This window comes from Halichoerus grypus, chromosome 10, assembly GCF_964656455.1.
Source record: "Halichoerus grypus chromosome 10, mHalGry1.hap1.1, whole genome shotgun sequence".
NCBI lineage: Eukaryota > Metazoa > Chordata > Mammalia > Carnivora > Phocidae > Halichoerus > Halichoerus grypus.
This window is the reverse complement of record NC_135721.1, coordinates 59,001,357-59,015,155: the sequence shown is the minus strand read 5'-3', so window position 1 is coordinate 59,015,155 and position 13,799 is coordinate 59,001,357. Positions and strand designations below refer to the sequence as shown.

At 35.7% G+C, this 13,799-nt stretch overlaps 1 protein-coding gene and 1 pseudogene across 9 annotated transcripts in view; one reads left to right on the top strand and one right to left on the bottom strand.

Annotated features, from left to right (window-relative positions):
• Positions 1-13,799, bottom strand: part of USP34 (ubiquitin specific peptidase 34) — a 256,698-nt gene that overhangs the window by 5,087 nt on the left and 237,812 nt on the right. For 5 of the 9 annotated variants that reach the window (XM_036083556.2, XM_078056506.1, XM_078056507.1 and 2 more), the window contains 7 exons: positions 13,210-13,288; positions 11,576-11,702; positions 10,825-10,932; positions 9,587-9,691; positions 9,346-9,470; positions 8,226-8,349; positions 125-204 (listed from right to left, as the gene is read on the bottom strand). In XM_036083556.2, coding sequence (XP_035939449.2) covers positions 125-204; positions 8,226-8,349; positions 9,346-9,470; positions 9,587-9,691; positions 10,825-10,932; positions 11,576-11,702; positions 13,210-13,288 — 748 coding nt within the window. The remainder of the gene's footprint in view (positions 1-124; positions 205-8,225; positions 8,350-9,345; positions 9,471-9,586; positions 9,692-10,824; positions 10,933-11,575; positions 11,703-13,209; positions 13,289-13,799) is intronic. The other 4 variants (XR_013441778.1, XR_013441777.1, XM_078056510.1 and 1 more) reach the window with 4 other exon arrangements.
• On the top strand, positions 5,310-5,411 carry LOC118530900 (small nucleolar RNA U3; annotated as a pseudogene).

The window sequence follows — 13,799 nt, the reverse complement described above, 5'->3', positions numbered from 1 at the left end:
TACCTACCAAGATTCTAAAACATCTCCAATTTCCAGCTTGTGTTCAACCCATTGTTCCTAAAATTACTGACCAAATGGTCAGATGAGATGAAAGACCAAATCATCTAAAACTCATTTTCTTTACCTGAGTCTGGCATAGCTCAGTCCAAAGTTTGGGGAACAGTGCAAGATGAAGTGGCAAACCTTCATAGGCAACTAGGACACCTAATATTTGAAAAGAAATCAGAATAGGTTATAAATTATACTACTGAGGTATTCAACTCTGCAGGTACAATTCTAGGTATTTCTAGTCATAACTATGCATCTTTTCTACATGTTTTAGAAATATATAGAATAAAGGGGAAGAATTCATTCCAGTGCTTTAACCAGTGAAATAATTTAGAATGCAGTATACTTGGAATTTATTCAGATTCCACACCTCATTCCCAGCAGGATCTGAGGTAACTTAAACCAATTCTGCTTTTTAAGTATTGGAACTTTATCTGGGACAATATAAGAAGGGTTATTGCAAGTGGTCCCAAAGCTTTCTTGGATTAAGGTACCACTCTGCATATTAGGTAATTTTCATGGACTAGCTAAGCTTGGAGGGGAAGGAGGGACAAGGTTAAAAAGAGGATGCGGAGAATTAGAAAACATACTGTTCTTCCTCTTTTACCTTGTTTCTCCAAAAACAGGGAGTATAATCTTTATGGTGGATATATGTAAACACTGCTCTTGAGTCCAACAGCTTCTAGCCTTGTCCCCAAGCTCTTCTGGGTAGACCATACTTAGCTGTTTGTCAGGGTCCTATTTGGAACCTCTACTGTTTTAACCTTCCCCCTCCCTATTCCAAATGTCAAGTGTATCTCTAAGAAATGTATTCCTCTACCCTCTGCCCTCCTACCTCTCAAAGCACAGAAGTTGCTATACCACAGCTGTAAGTAAATTTCCCATTCTCCATGCTCCCACTTCCAGCGAAAGTATGATGATAGAGGAGAAATATAACTCTCCTCCAGGTAAGAAAAAATTATGAGTCAGACATGAAGTTAGCGAACTTTTTCTATAAAGGGCCAAACAGTAAATATTTTAGTCTTTGCAGCCAAATGATCTCTGTTGCAACTACTCACTCTGCAGAGGTAGTATGAAAGCAGCCAAAGACAACACTAGATGAATGGGTGTGGCTATCTTTCAATAAAATTTAAGAATACTGAAATTTGAATCACATGTAATTTTCATGTGTCACAGAGTATTTAGAATAAACTAGTATTTTTTTTTTAAAAACCATTAAAAAATATAAAAACCCTCCTTAGCGTGCAGGTAAGCTCACTGGTTATACAAAACCAGGCAGCATGCACGCTATTATTGTTTGCCAACCTCTGGGTTTGACCAAGGATTCAAGAAAATCTTAAGACAGGAAAGTCAGATCAGTCATCCAATTTAGTCATCCAAGAATGCCAAGTTTCCCTTTTGTGGGTAAGTCTATTTATTATATTCCTGTCAAGATTAATCCCTTTGTAGAGAGACCCCCCAAGGAAACTATTCACCATTTTCCTTTATCGTAACCTAATCTGGCTGGGGATGGAGGCATTTACCCACCGTAAGAGCACAATACACATACGCAAATGAAGGCATGTCATCAAAATTGTTGGGTACAGGAAGGAGTTTCTATGCTCCCATGTCCCTGCCTCGTAATTACCCATAAAAGTAGACCAACAGTTGGCAAACTCTGGCTTGCAGGCCAAGTCTGGTCCACAACCTGTCTTTGGATGGCCATGTGAGCTAAGAAGGGCTTTTGTATTTTTAAAGGATTGTAAAAAGAACAGTGAAACGAAGAATATGTGACACAGACCATACGTATGGCCAGCAAAGTACACCTTTGCAGAAAGTCTGCCAACCGCTGAACTAGAGGCTGCCCTGACCTCTCAGGTGGAAGTAGACTGTACATTACAATCTAAGTTTCTCTAGTCTTTACTCTTTTTCCTCAATTATTCCTCAAAGTATAAAATATAATCTTTATTCCTATTTTCCACAACCACCAAAAAGCCAGCACTACCACAGCGAACCAAAAACCCCAGAGGATTTCTATAAGATCACTTCCAAGTAATAATCCGATACTAGTATCTTTATTTTACAAGAAAAGAAGGAAATAAATACATGCTGGCATCTATTGTGCTAGGTGTGTCAGATAATTACATCTGATTTTCTCATCAACTTTGGGAGGTATTGTTTTATTCTCATTTCCCCTTTTCTCAATGAAGCTATCAGGCTTGGAGAGATTATGTAATCTGCTCAGGTTCATCCCAAAAGCCAGTGAGCAAAACATCTATCCCAGGTATACCTGATTCTGAAGCCTATAATCTTTTCAATGATCAGTGTTTTCCCAGACTTCAGTCATTCATATCACTTTCATTATTGTTTTCGTATCTGTCCATCACCTGTACTGTTTGTTTACTTAGTACTGTTCTTTGGATTCACTTAGGGAAGATAATGCTACATTAGCCTTAGGCAACATAACATATAGGAAGTCACAAATTTGGTATACTAGTTATATATTCCTGTGACACAGTAAGATCTATACATATTTATGAATATGAAATTATTTTCCATGGACCATCTTATACACTACACTCTGGAAAACACTGCCACCCATGATGAGTCAAAGATCCCTCTCTTACAGTCCTACCTATTTCCTGAGTTGCACCTCCTTTGGAAGGAGGGCCATCCCTTCAGAACAACACAGTTTAAGTTTCTTTCTAGCATTTTCACAAAGCACTGAGGATGAGGCGCATCTTGGCTCTATGACTCAAGGTAGAGGCCAATGCCATCCTACTCCACACATTCTTCTAATACCTTCTGGGATGTCTTACTTACTGGGTACAAAGCACAGAGAGATGCAATCAAGACACACATCCAAGCCTTGTCTCAGTAAACAGGACAGGCAGGCCTAAGACATACTGGCTTCTGCCCACTTAGCTTTCTTCATCCTGTGACTTCAGACATCCTCAATGGGTTCTTACCCCAACCCATCCACAAAGGAACTAATATACAATAATCAAAAACTATTCCAAATATCTTTTCCTCATTAGTAACACTTAATACTGTAGATGCTACTAGATGTGTTACTGAAAATCTTATAAAAACTGTTTTTGTAGGTAAAATGGTAATTTAAATGATTGCTGTGAGGATGTGTATATTTACTAGTTTAAGGTGTCTCCTATCTGAATTGTGTCAGGATTGTCTGGTTTTCTATAGGAGTGTTTAACCCATCCAAGCATTGTCCATGGAAAGGTGTAGCTTTTGCCAAGCCCACAACTAATGCTCTGCTATGGGACTGAATCATCAAGACATTTTAGCCTAAGAATATCACACATTTGATTCTTCTAATTCCCCTTGTTCTCACTTATACCCACTAAGCAACCAAGTGCTGTTTATATGGCTTCCCACGTAGGTTAGTGGAAAAAAATCTGCTGGCCCTACCATGGAATATTCAGATCCTTGCGTCAGTTATTCCTCTTTGTAAATAACAGACTGGTAATCAAATTATAAATATATCTATTAAGTATAATTACTAAGTATTAGCCTAGGATAAATGGATTTGCCCTTGGTAGACTGGTAGAAGCTGCCTTCTGATACGCACTGAATGATTGGTATCTTCATTCACCTTAAGAAGTCTTTTGGAGAACAGCTAACCAGTTGTCTTTCCAATCAGTACCATCTTGACATCAAAAAAGGTAAAGGATGAACCAGAGCTGTGCTTTTTTATAATCTGAATTTCTAATTTGTTTACTTTTACCAACAACCTTAACTTTTTTAATTCTAGAGATTTTGAAGATTTCACATCTTTAGGTATACCATGTTGCTTGCAAAAATTTACTATTTTTTACTTTCATTTACTAATGCATTCTGAAAACTGTCAAAAGCAATGTTAAATAGTAAAGGTGATAGATTCTTGTTTTATCTCTGAAAATGAAAATTAATTAAATGATGAAATCTAGAAATTTGTCATTTAATTTTACTTGGGCATCTTAGTGTTAATTTTACGTGTGTATGGTACCTTAAAAAATGATACAAGAGTCTGCAGTACCAGCTTCCTAGACTACTTTCTAAAAATTTTGTTTCCCCTCCCCAATACAAATGATCATTGCAAATAATTTAAAACTTACAGTCATTTAACCTAGACCTTGAAAGCAACCCATAAGTTTATCCATACACAGTTGAGACTGTAATCCCCTAGGTTTTGTGTTTTTTTTTTTTTTTTACATGTACTAAGTGATTTGTCCTATTGTTCTAAGACTGTGGTCACATTCTGCATATTTTCCAATTTGCTTTTTCTCATGTAATCCAAAGTCATTTCCTATCTTTTTATTTTAAAGATCTATACATAAGACAGACAAACTATTTAAAGACTATACAATAAACTATAGGTTTACTTAACTAAGCTCCTATTGATGGACATTTGAGTTGTTTCCAGTTTTTACCCAATACAAACTGAATGAAAATAAATGTCCTATATATGTTTTTGGACACTTTTGTAAGTAGAGTAAGGTAGATTCTTAGATCTGGTACTACGGGATTAAAGGCTATGAACAATCTAAATTGATAATGCTAGTACGCATCCCTGATCTGACTCCATTATAACATCTTTTCTTTTTTCAAACCGTTTAAGTATGTATGACATCGAAACTTTATCTCATAGTTGGAAAAAAAAGGAGAGAAAAGAGAAATCATCATTAGTAAGGTGGGGCAGCCCCTCATATGGTTACCAAACATTTACTTGTTTTGTATGTGTGAAGGAGTTGCTTGCTGATGTCCTTTACTAATGTTCTTGCCCATCTCACTGAATCCTAAAAACTCTTTGTATATTGCCAATACTAGCAATTTATCAGTTAAGAATGCAAATATTTTTCCCATTAGCTGTACTTTAATCTATGGCATTTTTCAACATGTAGTATTTTCAGTTTTTATGTTGCCAAAAATTTTAATTTCTTTTGTTTATGGGTTTTACGTCCTGCTTAACATGGGCTTTCAAATTGGAAGGTGCTATCCATATGATTCTGTATTTTTTAGTATTGTTATGATTTTATTTTTCACAATTAAGTATTTAATTCTCCTGTAATCTATTGCAGTCTAAGTACTGAAGTAGATATTAAAGTTTGCCCCTTCTCTCCTTAGATAGTTGATTCTCTCAATACCATACAATCTCCACAGGTCTGATAGATCATCTCTATTGTCTTCCAAATCCTCACGTATCCTTATGTTTGTCTGGGGGCTGTTTTTGCCTATGTATGCTTTTCTGCCTATATATTTGCATATCTACATTACATAGTTTTAAGACTATACTTTCAGGGATCATTTCTATAGTTCGTTACATTACTTAGTTTTAAACAGTATAGTTTACTTTTATGTAAGACAGGAGAGAAAATAAACCTGTATTTGTTGTTCTCATGCAAAAAAAAAGATTAAAAAATTAATGGAAGTGGGGGGGGGGCAGGCCTGTGAGTGATACGGTCATGTGTACCTTTTGCTATTTTGAATTATAAATTATGTGTATGTAGTAAATCCTAAAAAATGAAATTAAAAATTACTGATCTTTATTAAGTATTTTAGAAATTAATAGTGCCAAACCCTATTATTCTTTTTAAGAATTTTCTGGGCTAAACTCTGCTATTTTTAAATTATCAAAATACTGTAGTTTCAGACACACTGTTATTTCAATGGCAGTCAGTAGCTTTATTCGCTCTCCCAAAATTCTCCCCCCACTTCTCTGTCTTCCCTAACCCCATGCCTGACTACCCTCACTTCAAAAGCACTCCAGCCCTTACTTTACTAACTAGTTAGTACCTGCAACTCTAATATGCAATAAAATTCCTTTTTATCTCCTAACAAATCTTAAAATCTGCTCAGTTACCCATATAACAATTACCACAAAGACTTTTCCTCAAAATTAGAAGTGACTTGCAATCCAAGTCTTGAGACAATCCCACCTATGGTCACAACATTCTGGCCCTTGGACCATCTAACCTCAAGGCTTAAATGATTAAGGACATAACCAATTTAAATTTACCTTTCCCTCTCCTTGTTGCCAAATTTAATTTCCTGAAGAAATTACACAAATTAGAACTCCTTAGCAACTCTCTGCTCCTCATTACAGTCATTAATGTGGGCTTTATTTTAAGCTCTTTCCTAGGTGCCTCTCCCTGGAAATAATCATTTCAGCTGAAAGTGGGAGTTAACTTTAAGCACTGGGACATACTCTCTTCATTCAGATGAGGCATGAGGAAAGCACTGCTTTTAGGTCTTTGTTAAAATAATGTCTAATTAATTTTCTTCATTAATTAAGACAATAACCATGAGTTCCAGGGAAGTTGACAGAGTAGGAGGATCTAGTAAAAATACATAAATGAATGAATGAATTTAAAAGAAAAAGATACAGCCCAGAAAATTTTTTTTTTCCTGCTCAATTTGTGAAGGCTTTGGTTTCTATTCAATATAGCCACCACTCACATCTGGCTTAAACAAAAATTCAGCTCCTTAAATCACATTTCAAGTTCTCAACACTCACATATGGCTTCTGGCTATCATACTGTGGACGATGATGCAGTTGGAGAATATTTCCATCCTCATAGAGAAGATCTATAGAATAGTGCTTATGTAGAAAACTAAACACTAGGAGGCAGCATCAACAGTGCTTCATGGTTACAAGAGGAATGTATTAAATACTATAAAAGTTGATTCAGCTAATGTTGAAGACTAAGTGTATGTCCTTTCCCTCCCTCCCTTCTTCTCTCCTCCGTATTTAATTTCCCTGAAACTGTTTTTGTATTGATGAGGAAGACAGTCCCAAAGAAGGTAGAAATTCACTATTTGATCAGAGCTGTTCAAGCAGCTAAAACAACTCCTCACATAACTTCTGGTATAAATCACATAACACGATTACCAAGAACTTTTCTTAAGGTCAGCATTTAGTAAGTCCCCCTCCTTATCTGGGAGTAAGGCTGTTACTAGAATTCCTGGACATTTTCTCACATTTGATCACTGTCACTGCTAGGTTTTATTTTTTTACCAAGTGCCATGACTGAACTGTGTAATCATGAAATGGCCCATCTGAATATGTGCTTCCCTCCCCAACCACCCCCACTTGCCATTTCAGCCGCATGTGTATAAAACCAGCTAATGATAACAGGTGGAAGGAACAACCTTTCAAATGTGAAGACACTCTAATCACTTACCAATAAGATGGTTTTTCTGAAGAGGAATTATCCCTGACAGCTGTTACCACTTCCTTCTTCTCCGATAATGAAACCTAAGGTATGTTCACATCTTTTGCCCTACTTAAAATGGATCAAAACCTTTTCCATAGAAGGAAGGGGTTGTGATTGAGGAAGAGCACAAAGGGGAGTTCTAGAGTATGGCAATATTCTGTTTCTTGACCTGGGTGGTGGTTCCACGAGCACTTCACTTCCTATGCTCTGAAATAAAACTACAGAACACTGGGAAAGAATCCTGGGCCATCCCTAAAGAAGTAAGACTCACAGGACACACAGAGCCCGGGAACTCTGGAGGTCCTGAGACAAGGGATATGTCTTCTAAAGACTTATCAGCTAGAAAAAGTCACCCAAAGGGAGCAATTCTCTTATAGCTCTCAAGCACATCCTTGAGTAATTTGAGTTTTTAACCTTTTAAAATTCACTGATGGTTTTTTCTATTTCTCATATCTTCCTTTTCAAATTTCCTTTCTTCTCATTCACTTCTCTATTTCATGAGACTTACCTCCTAATTTACTCATATATGCACCTCTGCTTCACCCTGGCAAGCCCACTCAGTTTGCTCTTGGCATTGCCAGCTCCAAAGCACAGCTGGCACTATAGATCTCATTTTATCCTCAAGACCAGGGCTGGGAAAGTCCACCTCTCTAAGCCTGCCTCCCTAAGCAGAGTAGGTTTTGGTTTTTTTTTTTAAATTCTGCTGGGCAGATGGAGGAGGACTTGGGCTTCTATGTACAAAAGTGATCAGCCCTACTCCACTCCTTTATAGGCCAGCTGAAACTCTGGGCAGAACTATTCAATGGAAACCAGTAAGTTGGTGTTTTCTTAATAAAAATAAAAGTGTTCCCAAGAATAATTAATATTTTTAAACAGTCACTTTAAAAAAGAAAAAAAGGATCGTCTCATTTTTGTCTCCCCTTCCTGAGTGGCTAGGGGCTTAAAATAATTCAGTGGAATTTACTGCTCATCTTTTATACTTACTCAGCTTAACTAATGTTTCAGTAAATTTTTCACAGTTGATTGCAACTCGGCATAATAGATGGATGAATTGATGATAAGAAAAGAAGTAGTCTAGCAGCATACGATCATAAACGTCATCTTTGCCCTGAAGGTTAAAGATGATAAAATGGTTGCACTTAAATTGTATAATAAATTAAAGAGCATATTTTGTGCAAATGTAATAAGTTTAACTAAAAAGCTGATTAAATATTTAAATTCTATAAGAACCTAGTTTTAAATTCCAAGTTTCTAGTAATGTTAAGATCTTAATTGTCACAAGTTTATTTTCAGTGTGCAAATGCTATCAATTAAAATTACCCATTATTTCTATATACTTTAATCAAGTAAAATTACTGTAGGATTTTAAAATGTGACACTTTAGTTCTACAGACATCATCAAGAGTTGAATTAAATTTGATTTTTGAAAGAGATTTCAAATGATTTCTGTAATGGCTACTACAGTGTTAATTATTTTTAATATTTTATCTTCTAAGAAGTATATTTAAGATCCAAAGATGGTGGGCAAGGGAGAGTGTGAATGAAGCGGGGTGAAGAAAAAGGGGGAAAAATTGTTTAAAAAAATGTTGAAACTGAGATAAATTATCTTGTGTCAATGTACCTTCTCTCTATAATTTAGAATTAGCATTATTTTAGGATACGCATTAAAAGAGAAGAATCAGACTACAAATGATGATAAATCTATCAATCAGTGATATTAAGCCTAGGTCAAAGGATTATAATTAAAGGGCAGTAAAAGAAGTCATTGATTATATGGCCAAATTTAAACAATAGTAACTACCTAACTTGACTTTTCAGGTTTAGATATATGACCCAGTTATAATTTAGCCTAGTGACAACTAGTAAGACTTTCTATTAGGGTATTTTTTTTTTTTTAGGGAGGAAAAAACTTACTACTTGTGCTTATTGTTGATTTTGCAAATACTCAACCAACATTTCAGAGCACTAAAAGGAAAAAGTCCAAATGAGTCTAATCTTCTTAGGATCCACAAAATGGTCATTTAAGTCTAATATAACTGCCAGAGGGAAAATTTCAAATTACTGTGTACTACAGAAACATGGTTTTCCTGGCATCCCAACATACCTTACTGGTTTCCACCATTGTGGGCAAGAGGCACATATTGAGTTCAGGGCGCGGAGGCCGAATATTGCTTTTCCCTCCTATTAGCTTGATATTTTCTCGACAAGGGAAATAAGGTCCAAGAGACACTAAGACATTAAAAGTGTACAATAAGAATAAATGGAAAAAATAAATCTCCATGCTTCAGTGTGCAGAAAGATTAAATGCCAACCACATTCAAGTACTGTGCTAGATGAATACGTACTTGGTATATTACTGTGATGATAAGTACAATGGTTGTGTTGTAGAAATGGAACCAGAGTATGAAGAAAGTCATGGGGACTCAAAAGCACAAGTTCCTTGAGGACATCTGAAAGTAAAAACACAATATGAGTATTAAAAAGCTGGAGGATATCTAACTTGCTTCTTTCGAACTCACAAATCCTGCTGGGGTGACTAGTTGCAGTATGGCGGGTGGAAAGGTTTAAAGAGTCTAAAACTGTTTTAGCTGCTGACACTGGGAGAAATTCTGTCTGATGCTCAATCAAATCTGGATCAGTTACTAACCAAAGTACAGCCATCATTTAGAAACCAAAGTTTAAAACTATTTATTTGTATTTTATTTATCCAAGAGAAGAAGCATCATGGAGAAGTACACTAAGGGAAATATTTAATGCACATTGATGACATGTCTTCATAAAATCAACCAAAGCAACTTAAGACAGAAATCTAAGGCTCAAAGTTCTTTGGATCTAAGACATAATCCTTAGTCTACTTTTAATGTTTCATGATGCTAGCTTGACTAATGTTCATCCCCTAATCATAGAGAAGTAAAGCTCGTGATGACAGGCTACTGAATCAGAGGTTACTGAAGTATAGGCCAGTAATTCCACAGAGCATCAGGCCAAAGCTTGCCAAAACTGCTTATACGTGGCAGCCAGTTATTCATGTCATTTTGAGAAACTGGAAATTAACAATTACAGTCTCTAAAGAGGACTTTTAAAAATGGCTTCTAAACTAGTAAAAAATACATTATAAATTTAAAATGGGGGGGGTCCTTTAACAGGCACAAGTTATCACTGCATTATAAATATATAATCAATAAACAGGTAAAATACCTGGGAGTCTAAGAACAAAGAACAGGCAGTAAAAATAATCTCCCCAGCCCTTTACAGCATCAGCTCTCCTTTGCAAAACATTTGCATGATCCTACCTTATTTACATAGAACCAGAAGATCTCAGAGCTGGAAGAGATCTAGAGATAACCTAAGGTCAAAGAGCCCAGATATATACATGACCTGCCTGTGATCATATAAAGTAATTACTGGCATGTTGAGAAATATAACTAGATTTTCTAGAACCTGCTGGCCAGTGTGAGTTACAAATAAAAAGTACAAATGTCTTCCAAACCCTGCAGAACTAATATCACATCCTACAAACCATATTCCACAAAAATCTTCCTCCATTAGGTTTTTACACATATATATTTTCCAAGTAACTTACCTATACAGGCATTTCTAAGTTCTGGAGGACTATAGGAATTAAGAAGAGTTAACAGTTTATGGGCAAATTCAATTCGCTCCTGCCACTGAATTAATGCTTGTTTCACATCTGCAAATATAAAAGCATACATAAATATGCCATTTGAGTTCAAACTTCCTCACAATTATGTTCTATTTTTATCTACAGAATGCTAACACTAAGAAAATCAAATTAATGACATAAACATCTTTGGTGAAACCTAAGTGAGCATTTTCATGAGATGGCTACTACTGTGAAACCTGCTAGATTTCTTAAGCGCATACTTTAGGGATGAACCTTTCCATTTTCCAGAAATTTATAGGAAGTTCAAAGTTCACATTCAATTTTACAGGGACACAAGAAATAGGTTTTATAGTTATTTCTCTTAAAACTAAAAATGATCTAACCTAAGCCATGGAGGTTTCCAGTTGAAGAACCTTTACAAAATACCCATTTTGTTACTGTGCTTAGAAGTGTTTTCCAATCTCTTAAATCTTAACACTTATATAGGATGCTTGCCTATTTTCCAGGCAGGCATAAGAGATTAAACAAGAGCACTCCAGCCTTATACCAGGTCATGACGAACATTTCCTGATGGTTAGCCAGCATCAGCTCCACCTTCGCTACATAAACCAGACATAAAGACAAATTCTCTGAAGGATGTGGTTTGACATCCTGATTTCACTCTTTAATAGTTGGAAGTAACAAAAAGAAGAAGTAGGAATGACCAAACCTTTTCTCTGAAGATACGGGCGTGTAGACTTCAAAACCGAAAGGAATATTGACAGAAGTTCTACTAAGTCTCCAGTCACATGGCAAGCTGTGGCTTCATGGTACATCATGTGCAGTGTGTTGAAAGACTACAAGTGATTTTAAAAAATGGAAAACTTCATTTCATTTTTACTTTACTGACCACAAAATGGTAGTACTCATCCTTTATGATAGATGTTTTCAGACCCTATGTGTGTGCACATGTGCACAAATCAAATGTATTTGCTTTCTACCTAAGTCAAATTCTCCCAAGTCAGCTCTTTAAAATACAAAACAGTGCTCACCTTTGGAGCTAATATTTTGTGCATACATTTTGGTCTGAAGGAATAATTTGTTTCATCAGTTTGTTTGTTTTTGGTTACTGTTTGCTCTAAGACCACAAATACCTTAGAAATTACAAAGAAGCAGGCAACAAGAAGATTTGGTAGAATAGGTGACTGCTTTAACTGACTTTCCAGGGCTTTGGGAAGGAAGACAATGGTGAAATGGTTGTCAACAGTAAGTCTGAATGAGGAAAAAGAGCTCCAAAAGGAAGAATTCCTTTAATCATATTGGCTTGTTAAAATCTTTTAATTCAAAATCCTTAGTGTTTTTTCCTACTTCATTCCACACACAGGCTTTTTTCTAATCCTCTTGAATCAGTTCCCTAAAATCTATATACTAGCCGTAATTCAAAGTTCAAAATCCACAGTCTAGAATCGGTGGCAGTACATAATCTGAACAATGTACTTGTGTGGCATTTAACCTGTAAGCTGTGAGGCTAGGAACCATGTCTGTCTTATTTACTGCTGTATCCCCAGTGCTAGCACAATGCCTGGCACAGAGTAGACATTCAAACATCTGTTGAGTGAAACAACGAAATTCTCACTACTTTTCACATACTTTTTGTTCTAGCCAAACAGAAATACTTGGCATTTTTCAAATACGGCAATACTTTCTTGCCTCTGCTGACCAAGTCATTTATCTAAATGCTCTCTCGCTTGTCTTTACAAGTCCAAATTCTTCAAAGTACGGTTTCAAACATGTTGTATTCCTATTCTATAACATCATTAACTGAAGAAAACTATCCTACCTCTTACTTCTGATGGTTCTTTTGGCATATACTCTTTTGTCTTCTCTCCTTTATTAGACTAAGAGGTAAAATGCACCTCTATGGCTTTAAAATCATCTCACAGTTTGTGGATGTTCACCTGTAACAGACTCAATGGCTTCCTCTCATGATGCTAATCTCACTTTCTTAACTATCAAATAAGTCCGCTCTTGAGAAATTATGTGTCAGTGATTACATCATATGAATTTCATCTGTTTCTACCCTTACACATGGAATGAATAAAACCAGTCTATTTCCAGTGGTTGTTCTAAATACAAAAGAAGAAGAGAAGTATGGAATTACTACGGACAAAGAAAACAGCAACCTAAAAACTGTGACCCAATCATTCTTGGAATATAGATTAGCATTTACTGATCTATATAATGAAAATCCAGACACCTGCAAAACAGTATAGCATAAACTCTAAATATCTACACACACACAAAAAGCCTTGGTGAGAACATTAAAATGAGCTATATCTATAGTAAAATGAAATAAATATTTACCTCAGTCATCAGGATCAACCCTCGATTAAATACAACAAGAAGTCTATCTTCATCAGATTCTAACAGTATTCTGAAGGCACTAGAAGAATACAAAAAATCCAGGTTGAGAACTCTGAATCAGAATGGAAAATTTAGGTGAAAAAAAATAGAAGAAAACTGTAATTGAGGCTCTTTTCCACCTATACGAGAGGGACTGCTATATCTGTTTCCCAGTAATATAATAAAAGGAGTTAGTATTAAGAAATCCTCTAAGTAACATGGAGGAAAGTTATGTCTGCTAGTATCTAGTCAACAATTCAATGGTGGAAGAGAGGTATCATAGGAATATTTTTAAACTTTCTGTATAAACAATGCTTATTTTCATAATGGGTTTATCTTCTAGATTATGTTAAGCTCTGGATAATAATAAAATACACTTATACTATCCAAGCACTTGTCAGCTGGTTCTTGGGAAGAAAGAGAAACATGAGGGGAAAAACATTAAATACATTTTAAAAGGTCTTGAAAATAATTTATGTGATAATTATCAAAAGTAGTTGTATTGCTCTTGTTATTAGACTTAATTTCATTATTAGGTACTGGAAACCACT